At 41.3% G+C, this 26,025-nt stretch overlaps 1 protein-coding gene across 2 annotated transcripts in view; it reads left to right on the forward strand.

The window, feature by feature from the left end:
* Positions 1 to 26,025, forward strand: part of FZD3 (frizzled class receptor 3) — a 71,423-nt gene that overhangs the window by 21,429 nt on the left and 23,969 nt on the right. For both annotated transcript variants that reach the window (XM_056113932.1, XM_056113931.1), the window contains exons 3-4: positions 8,505 to 8,701; positions 12,423 to 13,440. In XM_056113932.1, coding sequence (XP_055969907.1) covers positions 8,505 to 8,701; positions 12,423 to 13,440 — 1,215 coding nt within the window. The remainder of the gene's footprint in view (positions 1 to 8,504; positions 8,702 to 12,422; positions 13,441 to 26,025) is intronic.

Below are 26,025 nucleotides of genomic sequence, written 5' to 3' on the forward strand. Positions count from 1 at the left end.
TGTGGCATGTTTATACCTATGAAACCTTCATCACAGTCAAAATATTAAACTTTTTTGGGGGGTGGCATATCTGATGATGATCAGGGGTTTCTCCTGGCTCTGCGCTGAGGAATCACTCCTGGCAGTGCTCGGAGGTCATGTGGGATGTGAGAGATGGAACCTGGGTTGTCTGTGTGTGAGGCAAGTGCCCTTCTCCGGCCCCAGTATAGAAAACATTTTCATCACCTCAGCAACTTCCCTGTGCCTCTGTGTATTCTACTCACCCTCTAACCTCCTGCTTCCAGCAACCATTGAGCTGCTGTCTGTGTCCCTAGATTTTTATTTCCCAGAGTTTATATAAATGTTGTCATTAGTATCTACTTTTTAACTCTGGTTTCTTTGACTAGGAAAAAAACACTTTAAAATTCATCCATGCTGTGTCTGGCTTTCTAGAAAGGCCCTTCCGGTTGACTTTCCTACTTTTGGGGGCAGGGCATTCAGTAGGGTTCACCGTCTAGGGCTGCAAAGGCTCCCTGAGCCTTTAAGCCATCACTTACTGCGTCTATATGCTATTGCATATATAATGATTTATATGATTATTACACAATATCGTAGAAGAAAAGTTTAGATAAACATGTAGGTATATAGACAAATTAAGTTTAAAGACTTGATAAGAATGCAAAGGTTAGACTCTTGTGCCTATTTTGCAGCTGTATAATCTTGTATGTATGTATGTACGTATGTATGTATGTATGTATGTATGTATGTGTTTTGCTGGGAGCACATCTAGCAGTGCTTGGGGGCTACTCTTGGGTTGGTGTTCCATGGTCACTCCTGGCAGTGTTCAGAGGACCGTGTGTTGCTGAGGATCAAACCCTGGCCTCCCTCGTGCAAGCATGCATTCCAGCCTGCTGAGTTATCTTTCTGGCCCTATAGTTCTGTAATCTTGAGCAAGTTACATCATTTAATGTGTTTCATTTTCTTTACAAGTATTATAAAATGGGATTAACAATAATAGCACCCTCCTTATAGAACTGTTGAGAAGATTAAAGGAGATAACAAAGGTAAAGCATTTAGAACATGCCTGGCTATACTGAGTGTTGGTAAATACTAGTTGAGATATAGCACCAAGTATACAGCACTTGAAACTATTTAGTTGCAGAAGTATAAACTTGTAGCTTTAGGCTCAGTGCAAGCAGCATAAAGTAATCACTCCAGTCAATTTTATAATTCACAATAGGGCTCAAAGGTGAGGCTTTAATTAACATGTTATATTGGGTTGCTATTTTTTGTATTGCTGAGACCAAGCTACTTGTAGATTTCTTAAGATATCCTTGCTATGAGTGTGGAAGGTCGGACTACAGCTGAATCTCACAAAGACAATGTTTATGAGAAATGGTCTCATTCCTGATGTTCCATTCGCTCTCAACGTAACGAACATCTCTGAATGCAACAGTTATGTGTACCTAGGTCGAGAAGTCAACATGATGAATGACCTGGCACCTGAGTTGCCCAGGAGGAAGAGAGTGGCTTGGAACATCTTCAAGAACGTCAAAGGTGCTCCGGCTCTGGGCACATCTCTTCAATTCCACTGTTCTTCCTGCATTGACATACGCCTCAGGATGAGAACGCTATTCAGGTCTCCCAAAGAGGAATTGAAAGACCTATGCTTGGAGTATCACACTTCACTCAAGTGAGAAAAAGAATCTGGAGTTCCGACCTCTGTCGACGATCGAGAATCAGGGACGCTGTCTCATTTGCCAAGGCGGTCGAAAATCAGATGGGCTGGACACGTAATGCGATTTGGAGATGACCGCTGGACTAGAGCCATTACTAACTGGATTCCACAGGACGTCAAAAGATTGTGTGGCTGCCCACCTACGAGATGGACAGACTTCTTCATCAAGACCCTGAACGATCGGTTTGAGGCTCTTCGTGTTCCTGGAGTGACAGGGATGGATGGAGACATTACTGGTGCCTGCTCGAGCAAATCGATGAGTAACGGGATGTCAAGGGATCAAGTGATCCTCGCTATATATGTGCTCTCTGTCTCTGTCTGTCTGTCTCTCTTTATATATATATATGTATGTGTGCGTGTGTGTACACATATATGTATGTATATAAGAGTAAGCCCTGAACACTCCCAACAGTAATTAGGACTTAATCCTGACACTGTGCTCAGGGTTCACTTCTGGCAGGGGGGACCATATGCAGTGCCAGGGATTAAAACTCTTGGGAAGTCGCAAAAATAGCACAGAATTTATTTATGCTTCCCAGTTTCCCCTAATCTTACTATCTTATAAAACCATTAAAAGGCTCAAAACCTGGGATGTGAGCGAAAACTCAGCAGAGAGCTAGGAGTAAGCCTTGAGCACTGCCAGAGATGGCCCTAAAACTAAATAAAAAAATATCAAACTCAGAAAAGTGATGTTAATTTTAGTACAGACTTGATCATATTACACTAGATTTTGCATGTACTAATTTTTATGTGTATATGCGTATGTCCCCGTGTATAGTCTTTACATTTTATTACAGGTATAGATTCATGTGGTCATTGACACAGTGAAGCTGTTTTGTCACCACCAGGGCTCTCCTTTGTCTTTCTCCTTCCTCCCTTTTCTAGCCCAGGCAACTATCTGTCAAATTTCTTCTCTTAAGTTTTGTCAATTCAAGACTGTTATATAAATGGAAACATATTATGGGTCTCTTGAAAATGTATTTTTCCCACAGCATAAAGGTTCTTAAGAGTCTTTCACGGTGTTGCCTGTGTTAGTAGTCATAGTTTTTAATTGCTGAGTATTCCATGATATAGGTATACAGCAATTTATTCAGTCAACCATTCGTTGAAGGACATTGGGCTGTTTCCAGCCCTTTTCAGTGACAAAGCTGATATGGACATTTGTGTATAGGCCTTGGGAAAAACTTAAAATTTCTTTTTGTGGGCATAATTGTCCAAGACTATGACTATGGTTGATTTGATAAGTATATGTTTAGGTTTTTAAGAAATTGCTAGGCTGTTTTCCATAGTGGTTGTACTATTTCACATTCCCACAAGCAAAGTATCGGAGTTGTGCTTTCTCTGCATTCTCTACCAACATATGGTATTGTCACTATTTTATTTCAACTTTTCTAATATGTATGTAGTGATATCTTATGTTTTTAATTTGAGTTTCCATATGGCTAATGAAAGTGAACATCTTTTCATGTGTTTGCTTGACATTCATGTATCTTCTTGGGGGAAATATTTGTTTATATCATTTGTTCATTCTCTAACTGAAATATTTTTATTTTTGAGTTTTCAGATTATATATATATATATAGTCTTGTATAAAATATTTGTTAGATATGTGATAGTACCAGCATATCTTTACATTTTATTTTTTTAATTTGGGACCATACCCAGATGTGCTCAGGATCACTCTTGGTGGTGCTTGGAGGACCATATGTGGTGGTGGGGAACGAACCTGAGTTGGCCACGTGCAAGGCAAGCACCCTGTCTGCTGTACTGTCTCTGGCCCCTGTCTTTTATTTATTTGTTTTTATTTTCAAAGAGCTGTTCATATTAATTGGGTACACTCAAAATTTCAACACCAATCCCACCACCATTACATCTTCCCACTACCATTATACCTTCCCACCACCACCCCAAAGGCAGATGGTAAATAATTTATTTTGTATTGCTTGTTATAAGTAATTGACTAAAAATGATCCAAAAAGGTTTCTTAGAGGAAAGTGTGTGAAAATTGTTGCATCTCATCATGGAACCATTAAGTCCCTGAATTAGAGATCATTAACAAGTTGCTAGAATTTGAGTCTTGTGTGCTAATATACTGTTCTCTCTCTCTCTCTCTCTCTCTCTCTCTCACACACACACACATATATATATATATAATTTTTTAAAATCAAGATTGACTGTCTTCTACCTTCAAATGTGGTGTGCTACTCTTGGTATATCAGTTCTAGCCCCTGTCTTTACATTCTTAATTTTTGTGATATGAGCCCAAGATTCACTGGTGCTGGGGCTTGAACCCAGGTCAGCAGCTGCAAGGCAAGTGTCTTAACCCCTGTGTAATCTCTCCAGCTACAGGGGAAATTTTTATTTCTTTATTTAATTGTTTAAAGCTTTCCTTATTTACTTTCAAAATAGTTCTCTACTTTTATTTCCGGAGTTTTCTCCTTAATGTTTCTGAAACCATGCCTTCAATTGTAAGACAAAATCCGCCTACTTCTTAGTTGAACCTGGGTCTTAACCTGTAAAATAAACCCTACAATTATTCAGTCAGTGTGGAGATCAAGAGAACAAGCTTAGTTCTTGTCAACCAAGGGGAAAGAAACAAAACAAAACCATCCAGTCTCACAATTTTCGCTTGAAGCTCACAAAAGATGGAACTGAAGCAAAGGCAGGTAGAGAAGATAATCTTTCCTCTTACTTTCTGGAATTCCTGGATCCTACTCAGTCTGTTGCGTTTTTCCTCCTTTAGGTCTGCAATCTTAAACTTAGAGCATGATTGAAACTCAAGGGTCTCTTTAGAGTTTCTCACTGGCTACTGAGAGGTTTGCAGCTTTTGCTTTTCAGGACATCCTTCTTGGGGTCAGAGAGATAGTACAGAGGTTATGGCACATGCCTGGCACACTGTGAAACCTGGTTTCATCCCTAGCAATATGTTTTCCCTCAGCATTGCTGGGTGCAGTCCGGGCAAGCCTGTGAATACTGAAGTGTGTGGCCCTGAGTGCCACCAGCACAGCCAGGATCGCCCGGGTAACCCCTGTCACCACAGGGCCTATGCAGCACTATTGTTGGGCCTTGCATTGACCTGCCAGCCCAATTGGCTAGGAATTTTTCACTCTGTTCTCAGGAGTAATTCTTGGTGGTGTGTAGTACTGGGGACAGAAACGTGGTTGGGAGCATGCAAGACAAGTGCCTTACCTCTCTCTGGCCCCAAAGTAATCGTCTTTAATGTGATATTTTTATTGAGGGTATAATGAATTGTGATAGCAGCACTGTAGCACTATCCTCCTGTTGTTCATTGATTTGCTCGAGCAGGCACCAGTAATGTCTCCATTGTGAGACTTGTTACTGTGTTTGGCATATCGAATACATCATGGGGAGCTTGCCAGGCTTTGCTGTGTGGGCAGGGTACTCTGGGTAGCTTGCCGGGCTCTCTGAGAGGGGTGGAGGAATCTAACACAGGTTGGCCACGTGCAAGGCAAATGCCCTACCCGCTGTGCTATCACTCCAGCCCAGATTATGATTGTATTAATATTTGTGTTTTAGTCACACACCTATGGGCTGGAGCAATTGCACAGGGGGTAGGACATTTGCCTTGCACGTGGCCAACCCAGGTTCAATTCTTCACCCCTCTTGGAGAGCCCAGCAAGCTGCCAAGAGTATCCCTCCCACACGGCAAAGTCTGGCAAGCTACCCATGGTGTATTCGATATGCCAAATATACTAACAACGAGTCTCATAATGGAGACATTACTGGTGCCCGCTTGAGCAAATCGATGAACAACAGGGGGACAGTGATACAGGAGAGTGGACAGTGATAGTCAAACACCATCACTGCATCACAGGACACAGCTTTTTAGTTTGATACAGTCCTACTTTTAAACTTATACTTTTTTCCTCCCCTTTATCAATGGGGTTGGATCATGGATCATCAGTGTCATGGAGAGTTTATGTTTTTCTCAGTACATGGATTCAAGTCTAATGTTGAGTTTTTAATTCAGTGTGTGTGTGTGTGGGGGGGACGTGGGAATGGACCACACACAGTGGGGCTCAGGGCTAATTCTTGGTTCTCTGTTTAGGGATTAATTCTGTCAGTGTTTGGTGGAACAAATGTGGTACCAGGTAGTAGACTGGGTTGGCACATGCAAGGCAAATGTCTTTACCTCTGTCTCTGGCCTTTAATCCATTTTTACTAACTGTTTCATACACATGAGGTAATGCTCCAGTTTCTTTTTTTTTTTTGATAAGTGGCCTACCAGTTTTCCTCCCATTTGAAGAGGCTTTCTGTCCTTTGTTCTAGATGACCATACCTGGGGGATCACTTCTGGTCTCTTGTTCTTTTCCATTGGCAGAGTCTGCCTTGAGTCCAACAGGACATTCTTTGGTGACCGGGCTTTGTTGAAGGGAGTGTGATGCCTCCCGTTTCTTGTCTTTGAATTATTTTGGACTTCATTTGTTATTGTTTTTCTACTTTATTGAGATGTGGGGATAGGTTCTTCCTCCCCTTTTGCTTCTAGACAATTTTTTTTTTCCTTCCTGGATTTCTTCTTTGACTCATGGGTGCTTGAAATACATATATCAATGTCAGATAAGTTTATTTATTCTTACCCAATAGACACGTCTGCTAAGTAAGACTGTTTGCAGCTGAAAAATCAACAATGACTGTGAAGCTTTTATATAAACAAGTAGAAAAAAAGAATTGATAATCCAAAGTCCAGATGTACTTTCCTTGAAATATTTGCTCTATTCCTGTCATGTAATGATTATTTTATCATAGTTTTATATTTGGGGACACTGGTTTTTTTTTTATTTTGTTTCCTTACTATTAGATTACAGTGTTAGAAATTATAATTTAACAACTAAAACATGTGTATAGATTCTGTAATATATCTCTGACTTAACCAAATCAGGATTTCCAAGGTTAGGATAATGGGTTTTTTTGTTTTTTTTTTTTTTTGCTTTTTGGGTCACACCCGGCGATGCTCAGGGGTTACTCCTGGCTCATGCACTCAAGAATTGCTCCTGGCAGTGCTCAGGGGACCATATGGGATGCTGGGAATCGAACCTGTGTCGACCATGTTGGCTGCATGCAAGGCGAACGCCCTACCCGCTGTGCTATCGCTCCAGCCCCATGGATAATGGTTTTTTTTTTAAACAAACAACTTAATCACTTAATCACTTAACTTCCCGTTAGTCGGCGATTTGCTCGAGCGGGCGCCAGTAACGTCTCCATTTGTCCCTGTCGCGTGCTAGTGTAGCCCAATGGCATCTGTTCGCTCCGGGAACATGAAGGGCCTCAAACCGATCGTTCATGATCTTGACGAAGAAGTCTGACCATCTGGTAGGTGGGCGGTCACGCGGTCTTTTGACATCCGTGGAATCCAGTCAGTAACAGCTCTAGTCCAGTGGTCGTCTTTAAATCTCATTAAGTGACCAGCCCATCTGATTTTCGACACCTTGGCAAATGAGACAGCGTCCCTGATCCTTGATCGTCAACGGATGTCAGAACTCCGGATTCTTTCTCTCATTTGAGTGAAACGTGATATTCCAAGCATAGCTCTTTCTATTCTTCTTTGGGAGACCTGAATAGCGTTCTCATCTTGTTTGCGTAGGGCCCAGGTCTCTGAGGCATATGTTAATGCAGGAAGAACAGTGGAATCAAAGAGATGTGCCCGGAGCCGGAGGTTCTTCGTCCTCTTAGCTATTTCTTTGACGTTCTTGAAGGCGTTCCAAGCCGCTCTCTTCCTCCTGCGCAGCTTGGGTGCCATGTCATTTGTCATGTTGACCTCTCGACCTAGGTACACATAGCTGTTACATTCGGAGATGGTCATTCCATTGAGAGCGAATGGGGCATCAGGAACAAGGCTGTTTCTCATAAACATTGTCTTCTTAAGATTCAGGTGTAGTCCTACCTTTCCACACTCACGGTCAAAGTCGGCCAGCATTTGTGCTGCTTGGCTGATGTTTGGTGTTATTAAAACAATGTCATCAACAAAGCGGAGGTGGTGTAGTTGCCGACCATCTATCTTCACTCCCATTCCTTCCCATTCCAGTCGTCGCATGATGTTCTCGAGGGTGGCACTGAAGAGTTTCAGTGAAATGGTATCACCCTGCCGCACCCCTGGAAGAGCCTGGCAAGCTATCCGCTGTGTATTCGATATGCCAAAACCAGTAACTACAACTGGTCTCATTCACCTGACCCTGACGGCTTCACCGACATGGCAGCACTGAGAAGGATGAGAAAGGAGAGGCCGACAAAATCTCAAGGCCGACCTAGGCTGCCACAATGAAGGAAGACAAAAATGATCGTCTGTACTTTCAATGCACGTACGCTAGCATCAGATGCATCCATCGAGGACCTGATGGTACAAGCGCGAATGATCAAGTACGACATCATTGGTCTGACCGAGACAAGAAGACAAGAATCTCACCATGCCGTTTTCGACACTGGAGAAGAATTGTTCCTCAGAACATGCGATAAAAGAGGTGTTGGAGGCGTCGGTGTCCTTGTCAACACAAACTTGGCCAAGAGCATTGATTCATTCCAATGCCTAACAACCCGAATCGGACGTTTACATTTGAATAGATGTGGCTCACTGCCTGCAGTTTCTATCTTCGTTGTCTACGCACCAAACAAACAACAGCAACAACAAAAAATACTAGACAATTTCTCTGCTTAATTTGATAACCTTTAGAAATTCTTAATGGAAAAATAATGAATATTGTAATATTGTATGTAGGAAACCTTGACTTGTATTCAACTCTTTCACTAATGATTCCATTTTAATTTTTTCCAGCCATTCCACCCTATGGTGAATCTGGATTGTTCTCGGGATTTCCGGCCATTTCTTTGCGCACTCTATGCTCCGATCTGTATGGAGTATGGGCGCGTCACCCTTCCCTGCCGTCGGCTGTGTCAGCGGGCGTACAGCGAGTGCTCCAAGCTGATGGAGATGTTTGGCGTTCCATGGCCTGAGGATATGGAGTGCAGTAGGTGCGGACATCGTGGATTTTCGAGGGCCATTACTTAACATTGCTCTCCGCCTAAATTACTTGTCTACCAGTTCATCTATTTTTAAAATGTCCTTGAAGCATGTATATATATTTAAGTATTTTAAATAGCAATTTCATGGCCTCAGTTATTCATTTCCTTAGAAGTCTGGAGCATGAAATTAATAGAGAAAAAATGTTTCTATTAAAGAGACTTTTGGTTTGGTTTATTTGGGGATTCATACCCAGTGGTCCTTAAGGCCTACTCGTGGTTTGGTGCTTGGGATCACTCCTGGCAGTGCTCAGGGGACCATGTGGTACCTTTCCAGCCCCAAATGGAAAAGTTTTAAAATAAAAATTTGGGAAAATATAAGGCAATAAGTTTTTCTCTCTTACATTTTATTAATTTTATTATTATTGGTTCTGGAGTCACACCTGACTGCTCAGGGATCACTCCTGTTTCTGTGCTTAGGAATCACTCCTGGCAGGCTTACAGGACCATATGTGGTACCAGGGATCAAACCCAGGTCAGCGGTGTGCAAGGCAAGCACCATTACCTATTGCATTATCTTTCTGGTCCCCAATATGAATATTTCATATTCATATTGCATTATCTTTCTAGCTTTGATTTCTGGCATCCAAAAATGGGGTCGGGGGAAAAAGAATAAAAACAATGCAGATAAGGGTAAAGGGTTCTTCCTTGCTTGTCATCTCGACTTCTTTCCTCCTCAAATGTAGTCATCTTTATTTATTAATTTTTCGGTTTGGGGTCTCACCTGGTGGTCTACAAGTGCTACTCTAACCTCCGTGCTGGGTGGATGCGGGAGGGTGGGGGTGAGTCTTGTCCAGCTATCCTCAAGGGACCTTTGTGGTGCCAGGCATTGAACTGGGGTCAGCCATATGTCAGACAGCCCCTTAACCCCTCTTCTATCTCTTCAGTCCTTGGGTCCCCATTATTTTTCCCAGTTCAGGACTTTTTTCTGCATTGTTACTTCCTAGACATTTGTCTGATGACAACTGGCTTAGGGATTTATGCATATATTTACTTAACAATAATTAATCCAGAAAATAGCACCCAAATGTCTTCTCTTGCTTGGCATCATTCTAGGTGTTACAGATGAGCAGTGAACAAAACCTGACCCGTTCCGTTAAGCCGTAGAGGTAGATCAGAAATACACAGATGTCAGCAGCTGGCAATGAGTGCCAGAGAGCAAGAGCAGAGGCAGGTGATGGCGATAGTCAACAGTCTCTCTTCAGACCTCTCTGCCTTTACTTGGCTTTCTTGCTACAATACTGAATGGCATACTGACAAAATTTGAAAAATTTGAATCAAAATTCCATGTAGTTTTGAGGGTTTTACTCTAGGAGGTATTTCAGAAGGTCTGATGAAAGAGTCAGCCTTCTCTTTACCATTTTTTTGCTTTTCATATTGTGTTTACAAGTTTGCTTCTGTTTTTAGACTCAAGATAGAGATCCTGGTTATTTTTTATGTTTTGTCTGTTGTTTAACCATCTTTCTAACGATGATTCCAGTAAATACTTTGATGAAATGTTTCTGTCATTGGCTTTATAATTCTGAGCCCAATGAGGAACATGAATTGTGTTAGAAAATAAAAAGATTAATTAGCTATGGCATAAGGTTTTGCATGTATTTGGCAAGCTTAATATCAATGATTGCTTCTTGGAAACTATTGGATGCATATAAATTTATAAACACGTAGTTAGTAGAAGTCTGAAGGATTAGACACTGATACTGGCAAGAAAACTGACAATGCAGAAAATTCACTCCAATTCATGTAAGTATGTCTGCAGAAGAAGCTGGTTTTTTCTGTCCTCAGACTATGGCACTTTCTCAAGTCTGTGTTCCACAGCCCTCTGGGAACTAGTTAAAGTGTGGATTTATGGGCCCTAGCACAGGCACGCTAAAATAGGACTTGTGGTAAGAGCAAATATTGATACTTCTTAATGGTGATGGTGGTGGTGGTGTGTGTGTGTATGTGTGTGTGTGAGTGCACATACTCGTGTGTATGAACAGTGGAATTCTACTCACAAAAGAAAGTGAAATCTTTTGCCATTTCATGGGCAGAATTTGAGAGTATCATGTTAAACAAAATAAGAGACAAATACTGGATGCATGATCTCACTCGTATGTGGTATATGAAGGAACAAAACAAGGGAACAGTGTCCCGTGAAAGCAAACCCTTAGATTCTGACAATGGAACTGTGGTTACCAACCAGCATGGGAGGGGGGAGTGGGTGGAGGAGCAGGGACAGATGAGAAGGGACTTAGGACAATGGTGACGGACATTTGCCTTTTGTGCGATAACATTGTATGCCTCAAACATAATTAATAGCATTGTAAACCATGCTACCTCAACTAAGAAAAAACTCATACACAAATACAATTTAAACTTGTTTATCTAGAAAAGAATTTACATTTAAACAGTGACCTAAAAATTTCATATATCCACCATATATTCGTATTCATAATTCATATAATAATTTATGTACCCTAAACTAATTTGGCTTATAACTGAATTAAGAGAATGCCATGGTTGGAGAGAAATGAGGGATGGTGAAAAAATAAGTGACAGTATGGACTCTAAAAGGCCCTTCATTATCCCATATGATAAGCAGAGGGTGAGTCTAAAGCAAGAATGTTATGTAAAATCTAAACCTCTTGTAAGGATCTTTAATGATCGTCTGACTGGAACCCTTGGGCTGTGCATTCAGAAAAGAGTTGTGTGTATATTTTGAAATAAGGGCAGCTCCCAGCAGAGCTTAGCCAAGGGCTACTGTGCAGTGCCAGGGATTAAACTCTTGAGCACCTAGGCCTGTGCTGGGCCCCTTGTGCCATCTCCCCAGCCCTAGGAAAGATGTTTTAGTGCTTGTGTTAAATAAATTCTACTTGAGTCTAGATAAATTGAGAACCATATTGTTAAAGTTTAGAAAAAAGCTTTTAGTTATGATTCTGTTGGAGTACACAAATAGTATATTTTATTATGTATATATTTATTTTTACTTTAAAATTCTCCTAAATAGTTTCTGTGTACACTGTCAATTATTAATGACTGTGATTAAATATTTTTGAAAGGACTACTTTTTTCTGTGTGTGTGAATGTGTGAAGGAAGATAGTTTTTTTTTTCTTTTTGGGTCACACCCGGCGATGCTCAGGAGTTATTCCTGGCTCTGCGCTCAGGAGTTACTCCTGGCGGTGCTCGGGGGATCATATGGGATGCTGGGAATTGAACCCGGGTCGGCTGCGTGCAAGGCAAACGCTCTACTTGCTGTGGTATCGCTCCAGTCCCTGTGAAGCAAGATAGTTTTTAATGAAACTTATTTAGGAACATGTAAAGAGGGAGAAAAGAGAGAAGTTCTTGTTGAAGAGAAAACACAGGCTTCTCTAGAGTGGAAAAAGGCAACAAAGAAACATCGAGAATGGCAAGTGAGATACTGTTCAAGGAGGAATATGGGCTTGGAGAACAAGCCAAGACTACTATTTGTGAAGCCAAAACAAAATTAAGTATAAAAGCTTTTCACTTATTTTTTTTCAGTTATGAAAGGCCCAATTATAGGGCCCACAAGCTATTCACTTTATTCCTAATTATTATTATCATGTGTCAAAGACATAAGAATAAACAGGGGAAAGCGCTCTAAGTTTGGAAACTCAAAGATATCAGTAGACTTCCTAGCAATAAAGATGATTTTCCTCTTATATTTTGTAGGTTCCCAGATTGTGATGAGCCGTATCCTCGACTCGTGGATCTGAATTTAGCTGGAGACCCTACAGAAGGGGCCCCAGTGGCAGTGCAAAGGGACTATGGTTTTTGGTGTCCCCGAGAGTTGAAAATTGATCCTGATCTTGGTTATTCTTTTTTGCACGTGCGTGATTGTTCGCCTCCTTGTCCGAATATGTACTTCAGGAGAGAAGAACTTTCATTTGCTCGCTATTTCATAGGATTGATTTCAATCATTTGCCTTTCTGCCACCTTGTTTACTTTTCTGACTTTTTTGATTGATGTCACAAGATTCCGTTATCCAGAAAGACCAATTATATTTTATGCCGTCTGCTACATGATGGTTTCGTTGATTTTCTTCATTGGGTTTTTGCTTGAGGACCGAGTAGCCTGCAATGCATCTAGCCCTGCACAATATAAAGCTTCCACAGTGACACAAGGATCTCATAATAAAGCCTGTACCATGCTTTTTATGGTACTCTATTTTTTTACTATGGCTGGCAGTGTTTGGTGGGTCATTCTTACCATCACCTGGTTCTTGGCAGCTGTGCCAAAGTGGGGCAGTGAAGCAATTGAGAAGAAAGCCTTGCTGTTTCACGCCAGTGCATGGGGCATCCCTGGAACTCTAACTATCATCCTTTTAGCGATGAATAAAATTGAAGGTGACAATATCAGTGGCGTGTGTTTTGTTGGCCTCTACGATGTTGATGCATTGAGATATTTTGTTCTTGCCCCCCTCTGCCTCTATGTGGTAGTTGGGGTCTCTCTCCTCTTAGCCGGCATTATATCCCTAAACAGAGTTCGAATTGAAATTCCATTAGAAAAGGAGAACCAAGATAAATTGGTGAAGTTTATGATCCGAATCGGTGTTTTCAGCATTCTTTATCTCGTACCACTCTTGGTTGTAATCGGATGCTACTTTTATGAGCAAGCTTACCGTGGCATCTGGGAGACAACATGGATACAGGAACGCTGCAGAGAATATCACATTCCATGTCCATATCAGGTAAGGGAAACCTCCTAAATTTCACATTGTGTGTAATAGTGGAAGAAGGCATATTGCTCTAAAGACCTAATTGTGATTGAATTTTTTTCCCCTTCCATACTCAGGATGAATCTTTAACTGGTATGTTAAAGCTTTAAAGCAAAGAAAATGAGCAAAAATATGGAGGATTGGGAGATAGTCATACACATGTTTTTATAAATATTTTTTTCTTTTGCAGAATATGACTTTTTTATGTGTAAGTTATGGCCTTTCGAAGCAATTTAGTTAAATTGCTTCTTGATTATTTAGCGTTCTGCGTACTTGAAAGGAAGAAACACTTTACCAGATGATACAATGGCACTCTTTTTGTGTGTGGGATTTCCTGGTGGTCAGAATAAAAATTGTTTATAATGATTTTGCAAAACTGATAGAATGCATTTCTATAAACTGGCATATCTCTTAACTGGCTTTGGCTTTTCCAATAAACATGGACTGTCGAATCTGAAAATGTTAGTATAGCCTCCTGTAAAACCTCTGTCTTACTTAACATCTCTGAAATAAGGAGAGGGAAGTAGTGTAAGACACTAAGACTTGTTTGTGTTTTGTGGGTTTTTTGGGGGGGGGGCGGGGCTCACAAGCAGTACTCTAGAATCCCAAGTGCTCCTCCCAGTGATTAGCATGAGTCAGTGCTAGGGTTCGAGGATGCCATGCTCCGGGTACCCTCTAGGGCCAGGGTCTACCTGGGCCATGTTGGTACTGCCTGGAGGCCTTCGGGGGTGCACCCAACCATGTTTGTGCGAGTGTGTGATTTGTACAACCCTGCAAACATGCCAGGGGCATCCAAGACAAGCATCTTAAACCCGGTACTTTTTCTCCAGTACTACACTAGGGTGATTTTTAAAGGACAACTTAATTTTTGTGAATAGTGCGTAGGTTTTGGGAGCGGTCTCATTTCTTCTTCAGACAGTTTTGGTAATTAATTTTTAATTCATCAAACTTTTAAAAAATATTTTTACTTAAGATCACTCAATTACAAAAATTGTGTTACTGTTTTCTATTTGGGTTTGCGGGGTATGTTATGTTTTCCCTTGATCTGTTGTGCTTGACCATTTGTGCTTGAATCTTTTTAGTTCAGTTCTTTTCTTATTTTTCTCCAACTGCTTTTCTTTAGAATTATCTTACCTAGATTCTTAGAAAAAAACTTTTGTGGGTGTAGTTTGGTCGATACCCGGCTTTGCTCAGGGCTTACTCCTGGATCTCTCCTGGGGGCCATATGGAATACTGTGGATGGCTCTATCCTGCATGCAAGTGCCTTACTCTACTATTCCTGCAGCTCCCGTTTCTAGATTCTCGAATGGAAAGCTTGATGCATTGTCAAAGCTTGGGCAGTAGTCATTTAAAATTTAACCACCTAATCCATTATTAGCCAAGATGATCACTAGTTCTGTTTCTCATGTATGGCTCTATGCAGTTTAATTTTTTTCTTTAAGTAGTTCAACTTAGAGCATCTCTGAACTTTTTTTTTTTCTTATAAAAATTTTTCTGCAGGGGCTGGAGAGATAGCACAGCGGGTAGGGCGTTTGCCTTGCACGCGGCCGACCCAGGTTCAATTCCCAGCATCCCATATGGTCCCCTGAGCACTGCCAGGAGTAACTCCTGAGTGCAGAGCCAGGAGTAACCCCTGTGCATTGCCAGGTGTGACCTAAAAAGCAAAAAAAAAAAATTTTTTTCTGCAACCTGATAGAAGGGGGCATTTTTTTTTTTTTTTTTTTTTTATTTATTGAATCACTGTGGGAAAGGTTACAAAGCTTTCAGGTATATGTCTCAGTCATGCAAATATCAAACACATTTCCCTTTACCAATACTTATTTTTTCCCATGAAGAACCCCAATAAAACCCCACCCCCCACCCCTCCCCGTCCCTGTGAGGCAGATGAATTCTAGTTAACACTCTATCTGCTTTGATTAGATTGTTTCAATAAAAGATTCACCACTATTATTTAGAGTTTCCCCCCCCCCCCCCCAAATCAGACATGCTGAAAAAGCATTGTGAAGTGATTTGCTTTATACAGCTGGGTTCAAGAATTATATGTTGGTTTTGGATTTCTGCTATTTTACCTATTGACCCTGGAAGTATTTCTACTGAAAGTCAGATAGTTAAGAAATTGGTTTCTGTGTTCTGGAGTCGTGGCCGTGCTGGAGAGCCGCTCGTGGGGGGCAACTGGTGGCCTCGGTAGGGCGTGAAGGGCGGAGCGAAACGGAAGGGGGCATTTTTTAAATGATAACACTGCACGGAGTAAAATACTCAGATTCTATGTATATATTTTAAAATACTGATTGCCATGGAAATAGTTCCTGTAGTAGAGAATATGCTGAGATGTTCCAGGTTCTGAGTCCTTCCCTGGCACCTGCTTTGCCCCCTGACCCCCAGCACTGGAGGATGTGGTCCCTACAAACAAAGGTACAGTGTGTGTATTTCTTCTAGAATCAATTTGGACCTTTTTTCCTCCACATAATGGTTCAGGAGCTGTCTGGAAGGAAGTGAAGTATGATCGGAACTTTATCCTCCACGGGAATCACATTCAGTACCTTCTACTCTCCCTTTGCCTCTTACTTCAGTAGTAGTTCATTTAAACCTGGTGTGTTCAGAAAAGATAAAATGCTAGAAACAACTGTTATATGTGTGAACTTTATTGTGGGTAAAGTCTTCTCTCTATTGATAATAACTACAACAGCCCTAGGGTACAGTCTTCCATCTTACTGATAACTAAGTAGCCTTCTGTCTTGCCACTCCAAAGGGAGGAAGTTGAAGCAGGAAGAAATAATGTGACTTAGAGAGTTGTGTTAGCTCAGGGGTCAGCAAAATGTAGCCCATCCAGACTTTATCTTAGTGACAAGTTCTAGGACTGGATTTTTTGGAATTGTGGTAAAATACTCTTTATAAGAGGTAAGATAAATTTTACCACGTTAACCACCTTTAAGTGCATAGTTCCTTGCCATTAAGTACATTTACATTGTTGTTTAACTCAGCACCATCTCTCTCTCTCTAGGAACTTCCATCTTCCCAAGAAACTATGCCTGTCAATCAGTAACTTTTCCTCCTCCCTTTCTCTAGCCCCTGGTAGCCATCATTCTGCTGGGAATCCTAAGGAATTGCACTATTTTGGGTGCCTCAGATACAGGAAATCACATATTTGCTCCATTTTATGACTTTTTACTACAATTTTAATACAAGTTTTCATTCAGAATTTTACTTTAGAATAGTGCTACACAGTCTTGTGAATGAATGCCTGAGAGGTTAAATTCCTGTTGGAAGATTCCCATATGTAGCTGAAGAGCAAGATTTGCTATCACTGAGCATGCCAAAGAGAGTATTTGGTTTAGGCCCGGAAGGTAGCAGTAAGGACCAGAGTGCATTTCCGCCTGTAGGAGCCCTGGGCTCCATCCTCAGAAAGCCCGTTAAAGAGATTGATTCACCAGCATGCTCTGTGGGTAACCCATAATGAGAATTCTAAAATATTTTTCGTTTGTGGTTGGCAGCGCGTTGAGCAGTCTCCTAGAGCAGTCTCCCTGCTCCACAAGAACCTCATTTGTTTGGCCCCACCTGGTGGTGTTCAGGGATTGTTCTGGACTTAGTGCTTGAGCATCACTTCTGGCGGTGCAGTGTTGGGGGATGGAACATCGAGCCCAGGAGGTTTTTTTTTTCTATTTTGTTCTGTTTGTAAGTGACACCTAGCAGTGCTCAAGGGCAACTTCCGGCTCTGTGGCTATAGTTGTACCTGGCATTGCCCAGGGGACCATGCAGTGCCAGGACTTGAACCCTGGTCTCCTTCATGTAAGGTATTGTTCCAGCCCATTGAGCTTTCTCTCTGATCCAAAAACAAGATCATAGGTGGTGGTGCTAAAGGATGCTCCTAGCTCAGGTACTCGGCTCAATTTTGACAGTGTCAGGAATCAAACCCAGACCTCCCATATGCAAAGCATAGGTTCCAGCCTTTGGAGCTCTCTCCCAGCTTCCCAGGGGAAGGACTGTAAGTGTGTTACTGATGGCCTTTGGAGTGGCCTCGTCAGGTGACCTGACAAACACAATATTTGAATATATTTATTTTCTTAAAGAACCAGTAAGGTGATTTTGTAGTCATTCACATAATGTGAGGTTTTCGAGTACCTGAAAAATAAGGTTTTTAATTTGTTGATTATGAGTTCAAAATACTAAGTTCAAAATATCAATTGGATTTAATGTAATTTGTGTATATTTAAAGTTCGTTCATAACATGAAGAAAAATAGACTGGTATAAGGTATTTTAAAATACTTCGTGTGTACTTGAAGAAAGTGCCGAGATACTTTTTGACAAACACTTTTTTTAAAATGTGTGTTTAACAATACCTCAAGTAATACTTAATTCCTTAATTCAAAATTGATTATATGCTAGAGTCAGAGTTGTTAGAATGATAATAATTAGAATGAGTGATAATAAGTGAAATTTGTTTCATGAGTATATTTCTATATTATGTGTTATTTAAAGGATATACCTAGTAATTTTCCAGGTAATTTTGTTGTTTTTCCTTCTTTAAAATTAATTTTAGGGGCCCCGAAAGGTAGTACAAGAGGTAGGGCCCTTGCCTGCTCCTGGTTTGATCGTGGGTACCACATATAGTCCCCTGAGTACCACCAGCTGTGGCCCCCAAAACAGAACAGACACACGTGGGGAGGGAGGGTCTTTGGGGAAAGCAGCTCTGAGCTGGAGGGACAACTCAAAGGGCTGGAATGGACTGGAGTGAATACCAGCTGTGGCCCCAAACAGAACAAGCTATTGTCTATTTGATACCCTCTCAGAGATGTCAAGAATTTTATGAGTTTCAAGGCTCAGCATTTGTTAATATTTCAGAAAAAAAAACTTTGAATGTAGCATTTTGTTTAAAAATCTGGCTTTAAAGTCTGACAGCTGGGTTTATGTCCTGACTCTCATTCTCAGCCTGTTTCCTTATATAAAATGCAAGGAATAGTGTTAAGCATACTAATATCTACCTCACTGGTAACTGTGAGAATTAAATGAGACAATAAATTTAAACCTCTTAAAAAGAAAGTTTCAATATTAACTTCTGTTGGTACCAATGTATCTGATTCATTCTTGTATGTCTTGAGGTTTCAGTAGCTTACAGTAGTAAAAGCAGTATGGCTAGAACTATCAAGTGTGAATTTGAGCTACTTGTAGAGTTCTTTTTAAGGATTCTTTTTATGAAATTAGTTGTATTCTTTAAGCCAGACAAGGCAACCATCTGTTGTTTATTTAGTTCTGATTCAGAAAAATAGCAGAATAATGTCAAATTTAACTTACTATGATTTTAGCTTCATTTTCTAATAAGAATGGAATTCCCTTTATCAGGCAATTCCAAAAGGAATCAGCTTTGTTTATGAAAGAACCATGAGGGAAATTAGTATGTTTCATGCTTCCACTGTTAGTGGTGAATAATTTTTTATAAATATATGCTGCTACTGATCTCTTTTTTTAAACCTGCTGTAATTTCTTTGTATCAAATTAATTTTTTCTCAAAATCTGTCATTTTTCTCAGAATTTCTCAAAATTTTTCTCAAAATTTGTAATAGAAAATACTTAAAATTCCCTGAAATATTCCTAATAGAAAAATATTGCATAAATTAAAAAATACTTTAAAAAAGTTTTTTTAGTGAAACACCATGAGGTACAGTTGTAGACTTACAAATTTTTGTGCTTGGGTTTCAGTTAAAAAATATTTATTTTCTTATAGGTAGCACTGTAGCACTGTTCTCCCGTTGTTCATCGATTTGCTCGAGCGGCCCCAGTAACATTGTGAGACTTGTAGTTACTGTGTTTGGCATATCGAATCTCGGGGCGCTTGCCAGGCTTTGCTGTGCAAGCGAGATACTCTCTGGTCAGCCGGGTCGGACGCGTGCAAGGCAAACGCCTTACCTGCTGTGCTATTACTCCAGCCCATGTTTTTATATATAAGGAATATTTTAAAAGCAGCAGAGAGATGGTTTATATGTCTTGCATGCAGTCAGCCCTGATTCGTTCCTTGGCATACATATCAGCCCCTGAGCACAGAGCCAGGAATAAGTCCTAAGCACCTCCAGGTGGGGCCCCAACCTTCCCCCATATAAAAATAAATTTATAGATAACTATCAATACATTTATATACTGATTGTAAAATACCACTAATGGCACTTTTGGATAGCTATATTTGAATGTAAAAGTTGCATTTTTTCTGATCTTTGTTAAAAAGAATACCTCAAGCCACAAGTTCTGTTTGGGTCTGAACTGCAGATATATTTGATGTAAACATGGTTTGTACATTTTCAGGAAAAATAATTCAATATCCCACCACAATCTATAGCAGGGCATGACATGCTAAATTCTTGGGCTTTGCTGGCCCTCTGGTTTCTGTTGCAACCACTCAACCAAACTGATATAATGCAAAAATAGCAAGCAGTTCACTGGATGTGAACAAATGCAGTGATCCTGCAAGTTTTATTTATTAAAGCAGATGTGGTGTGCAGATTTAGGTTTGCCTGTCCCTGGTGTACAGTAAGCACTATTCTGTATCCTTTTACTGCACACCATATTCTGTCACTGTAATAAAGATGTGCCAGTAAATCTTATTTCCATTAGTCTTGAAGGCATCATGACGCCAACTTAAGGAAATAATTTTAGTAGTTTATGGGAATAATAAAATAGAAGCAGCATAGTTTAATCATCACAGAAGCGTCTAGTTATTATGCTCTATGCACCAAGCCCTGTACACAGAAAATTATATTATATATTTCAGTTCTGGTAATAACTCAGTTAGGTCATGCTCAGTTTCCCAAATGAGGAACTGAGTCTCATAATTATGCAACTATCCAAATTCCCGTAGCAGGTGTTAGAGCTGGATATCAGAGCAAGGGATTCAAATTGCCTTCCTGATTACAAAACCTACAATCTTTCTATCAGTGTGTCCCTCATTTTTAAAAAACATCAGCAGCAACAAAAACACAGTATGGGGAGTTGGAGAGCCAGTCCCAGCAATATTTAAGTTATGTGTTTGTATTTATTATTGGATTTCATTGTATTTATTATTAGTGTTTAAGATTAGGGAATTGGATTGAGTAATCATTCAGGTTACTCACAGGTCTAATACTAAATGACTTTAGAAACTGTTCTTTTGTAAAACACAGTTTACTTATTCTCTTTTTAAAGCCCGTTCATTATTTCAGCAACCATTTATTACGTATTTGTCATCTGGGTACTGCTTTTACCAGTAAGTGCTGGAGAGGCATCAGTTAACGAGATACTCCAGCCCTCAAAGGCATTAACCCCAGTTCCAAATGTAGTTCCAAATGTATTTTTTTATCATTTTTCCCTCAATTAAAATATGACACATGAGCCCAGCAAGCTACAGAGAGTATTTTGCCCGTACGGTAAAGCCTGGCAAGCTACCCGTGATGCATTCAATATGCCAAACACAGTAACAAGTCTCACGATGGAGACTGGGCCCGCTTGAGCAAATCGATGAACAGCAGGAGGACCGTGACAGTGACTGTGAATCCCAAAGGGTAGATATGGAACAAAATCCTGATCATTGTAAAAGCGCCATCAAAGGGTATTATTTCCCAAGGAAGGAGTGCATCCGCAGTAAGGAAAAAGGAAAAGAGAATCATGAGAGTTTTCACTCAGTTCTTTGAAATTCTCTTTCCAACTGTCCATCTGTTGGTCCGATGGTTTTTTTGTTCTCTTTGAGGTTTGCTTTATTTATTCATGGCTTAGAACATTTTTGCTGTCAGAGGTAGAATCAAGAACTGAGACGTGAGCCCTGCTTGAGATGTTCGGTTCCATAAACAGATCCCAGTTATGCTGTCCCAGACAAGACATGCCAAGTCATAGCAGGTCGGTCAGGTTTCATAATGTAAACTGATGACCAGGATGTGTGCATGTTTGGGTAGAGGGCTGTCTTCTGGAATACCTGATTACTTTGCATCCTTACCAAAGACCTTTATATTAATATGAGTACTTGTAATGTTGATTCAAATCTATTGCCTTCATTATATTTATCCTAACATCTTTTTCTGACAGTGGTATGTGACAATTCAATGTAGAATTAAACTAAGTACTAAGTAAACCATTGAAGTATGAGATGGAAAAAATGTGTTCTTTTAATAATTGATGGCTTCAGAAAAACTCAATAAGGCAAGTCGATTTTTAAGTTACAAGATTATTGATTTTACTATGGGAAAGGGGAAACATGAGTTTTATATTATAAAATTATCATTTTGCACTTAGATTGCTATATACATATTTGAGTTCTCCTATTACTTTAAAGAAAGAAATGGGTTGTGATGGGTGATAATTAAACTGGTAGCATCTAAGGAAAAAAAACTGGAATTTTAGCCACCTGCCTATGTCAAAATGAAATACTGTCATTTCCTTTTGTGACTCTCAAAAAATTCTGTCATAGACTTTATAGACTGTGAAGGTCACTGACCTCACTATTATTTTGTAACTTTGCCACAGAAAGAGCTCCTTGTCTTGAAGTTGTTAGGAGAGTACTAATACACAATCAAGGATCTAGAAGTCAACTGAAAATGACTTTAACAATCTAAACAGGAGTGTCAGCAGTTCAAGTCTACGCCAGCCTGAAAGAACATCCTGTTTGAGTCATAGTGCAGGAAAGATCTCCAAAGAGTCCATCACCTGAAAAATCATGAATTGGAACTGGGCTGACGGGCAGATGGGAGTGGAGGGTTGCCTGAGTGTGGGAGCAGGTGGGTAGCAAGAGACTCGGGCCAGCTGGGCAGTTGAGAAAAATTGCCAGAAGGCCCTGGTGAGCTGAGATCACCAGAGCCTCGGTCGGAGTCACAGCCTGACATGTTTACAGGTTAATTGTACCTCCTGGCAACCCACGGAGCCAGTTCTCTCTGCAGGACTTCCTCGGGTTGGCTAGCCAAGTCACTACTAGTATAATGAGCTGAGAAAGCAGGCCGCTGTGAGGTGGAGTCTTGGGCTGTGATGGCAGCCGAATCTCTCAAACCTACAGGGATCAGCACGGTCAGGTGTGCACAGCTAGAGGAGATAAGTGTGGGGCTGGAAAGATGGTGCTGGGGTGATTGCATGCCTGGCATGAGGTCGACCCTGGTTGAAGCACATGATCCTGCAAGCACTGCCATACGCAGCCCTGAAGGTGCCCAAGCACTGCAAGATGCCCCGAGAAACGCTGGCATGGCAGGGCCCAGGCAGCACTGCATCTTTAGGCCCCTGAATTAAATTAATGGGTAGGCTGTCTGGGATTCATCTGGAGGGGCCTCAGGCCTCCTGAGTATCACTTGGGGGTCCCCCTCAAAAATAAAGTGTCATATGTGTAGAAATTATACAATAGTGGGGCCGGAGCAGTAGTACAGGGGGCAGGGCACTTGTCTTGCACATGGCCAACCTGGGTTGGATCCCTGGAACCCCACTTGATACCCTGAGCCCTGCCAGGAGTGATCCCTGAGCACAGAGCTAGGAGTAAGCCCTTAGTACTGTGTGGCCCAAAAACCAAAAAATCAGAAAAAAAAAGGAGAAGGTTATTGATCTATAATTTCTTGAAATAATGGGCTTTGAAAATTTTAGACTTCTAGTGTTTGAAATATAAATACAGTGAATTATGGAAATGTAAAACAGCAATTTAGATTGCTTTTTGAAGAGAAATTGGGGGAAATGGTATTTGTAGGGGAAATTAAAGTTTCTCAGAAATTGGCAAGAGATGAAGAAAATATGAAAATGATGTTACGAGAAATGAAAGAAAGAAAAAGAAGGCCTAATAGTATAATCAGAGTTCCAGGAGGAAGGGTGAGAGAGCGTAGGAGATGCATTATCCAAAGATGATAGCTGTGATTTTCCAGAACTGCCAAATGCTGATCCACAGATTGAGAAGGTACTGTGTAACCCTCAGAGAATTAATTAAGAGACTGTTAAAAGCATGCCAGAGAAGGGATAGATAATTACAAGAAAAAAATCAAAACCAATGAAATGATAGCAGAGTTCTCAACCACAACAAAACCCAGAATTCAAGAATGGGTGGTGGCTGGGTGGCCCAGGGGCAGTGGTCCTGCTGGTGTATCTGAGGCCCTGGGCTCAGTCCTGATGACAGTAAAACCATGTCTTTAAAATATGGAAGAAGAACATACCCCACCAGGAATATGCGCTGTGTGAAATCACTGTGAGGGCTGAGGTGCTGACGGCAGAGATCTGCAGAGAAGGGCTTGCTGCTCCCGGCCTTCCCTGCTCACTCGCTGCGGCCATGCCCTTTCCAGGACAACCTCCGCCAGCAGTCTGGGGTGGGCTGCGAAGGCCCGACCCTTGCCCCTGCAGGGGACCCTCCACGTCTCCAGCCTTCTCTGCCAGTCTGAAAGAGACAATGCAGCAGCTCACCTTCTTGGCCTGCCCATTCCTGCTTCCCTTTTATCCAGATAACTTCCCTTATCGACATCTTCCAGCTGGACTGACTCTCAGCCTCTCCTGGAGAAACTGTCCTCATTCTCAAGAACTAGCATGAACTAAGCCGTTTCTCTATTTCAAGAAAAATACCGAGTTTACCATCAGGAGTGATGTTCTAAAGGCTTTATTTCAAGAGTGAAAATGAACTCTGAAGGATAGTAGGTAATGCAACAGAATGACAGGAAGTAAAGCTGTACAAATATTTCTGTGCAAATATAAAGCTAAACAAATATTTCTTTTTATTTGGTGGGAGTGGAGGGGATGGGTGGATTTGGCCATGCCTGGCTGTGCTCATGACTTACTACTGACTCTGTGCTCAGGAATCACTCCTGGGTGTGCTCTGGGGACTAGATGCAGCACTGGGAATCCATCTGGGGTTGGCTATATGCAAGGCAAACACTTTACCCCTGTTGCTATCTTTCCAGCCCCTAAACAAATATTTCTATAAAATGCGCCCAGCAGCATATCGCTTAGGGGTTTAAAATACATAAAATTCAGGAGAAAAAACAATCGGGCAAAGTGTATGTACAGATCAGAGTCAGGTTAATGTTGGAATCGGTTACCTGCATAAGTCAGTTATGGTGATCTAGAACATTTCTCTCCAAATGGCCTTGCTCTCCCCCTGAAAGGTCTTGCGTTTGTTAGTGGTTTTATTTTTTGTTTGTTTTATTTATTGCTTTGTAATTTTTTTTGCCGGAGCGATAGCACAGCGGTAGGGCGTTCGCCTTACAAGCGGCCAACATGGCCGACCCGAGTTCAATTCCTCCGCCCCTCTCGGAGAGCCCGGCAAGCTACCGAGAGTATTTGATATGCCAGACACAGTAACAATAAAGTCTCCAATGGAGACGTTACTGGGCCCGCTCGAGCAAATCGACGATCAACAGGAGGGCCTTTACCTTTACCTAATTTTTTTTGCATAGGTGGTATCTTGGCATGAGTTGTAATGTTAAATATGTAAAGAATATATATATGGAAGCATTGGTCCTACTCTTGCTCTTCATATTCTCAAATTTTACCTCCCTTTTACCTACCTTAAGTACAGACAGTTTCTTATATATATATGTATATGTATATATATATATATTTTCAAGATTTTGTTTTTTCATAATGAGCCAGGAGTAACCCCTGTGCACCGCCAGTTGTGACCCAAAAAGCAAAAAAAAAATTTTTCTAGGATAGCACAGCAGGTAGAGTGTTTGCCTTCCAACGCGGCTGACCCAGGTTCGATTCCTCCGCCCTTCTCGGAGAGCCCAGCAAGCTACCAAGAGTATCCCTCCAGCACAGCAGAGCCCGGCAAGCTCCCCGTGGCGTATTCAATATCCCAAAAACAGTAACAAGTCTCGCAATGGAGACATTACTGGTGCTTGCTCTAGCAAATCGATGAACGATGGGATGACAGTGCTACAGAGCAACAGCACAGTGGGTAGGGCGTTTGCCTTGCACACGGACCACCCGGGTTTGATTCCTCCTCCCCTCTTGGAAGAATCAGAGTATCCCGCCCGCATGACAGAGCCTGGCCAGCTCCCCGTGGTGTATTCGATATGCCAAAAACAGCAACAACAAGTCTCACAATGGAGACGTTACTGGGCCCGCTCCGGCAAATTGATGAACAACAGGAGGACAGTGCTTCAGTGCATTGTTTTGAGAAGTGAAAGCCATAGTATGAGCACCTACCTCACTTGGCCTGAGGCTCTAACTTTGCTCCCTAGTACCACCCTCCACCCAGAAGCTATACCATTCTTAAAAGAGTCCAGTGTAGAATAGGGGATCAATAAGCTTAATTCCCTCATCTCCTCTACCATTTTATAGCATTAGGATCCAGAAAAGATCATGTATTTTGCCACTAAAAGCAAGAATATCCTTTATATCTATAAACACAAATTAGGATATTTTCTGTATCTCCTTTGGCAGGGGGCAGGCATGGACGTTAGGGATTGAACCTCGAGCCTCATTCTAAAACTGACCCACACTCCTGGCCATGCCTGTCATTCCTCTTTCCCCAGTGTTTTGGGGACCACGTTCTGGGGTCTGAGCCTGACCTTCTGCGTGCAGAGCACGCGCCCCAGCCTTGGAGCTCTTTCCCCAGCCCTTCAGTCATATTCTTAATGAAAAGTTCA

The sequence above is a fragment of the Sorex fumeus genome, unplaced genomic scaffold (genome assembly GCF_029834395.1).
Source record: "Sorex fumeus unplaced genomic scaffold, SorFum_2.1 ptg000024l, whole genome shotgun sequence".
Classification (NCBI taxonomy): Eukaryota; Metazoa; Chordata; class Mammalia; order Eulipotyphla; family Soricidae; genus Sorex; species Sorex fumeus.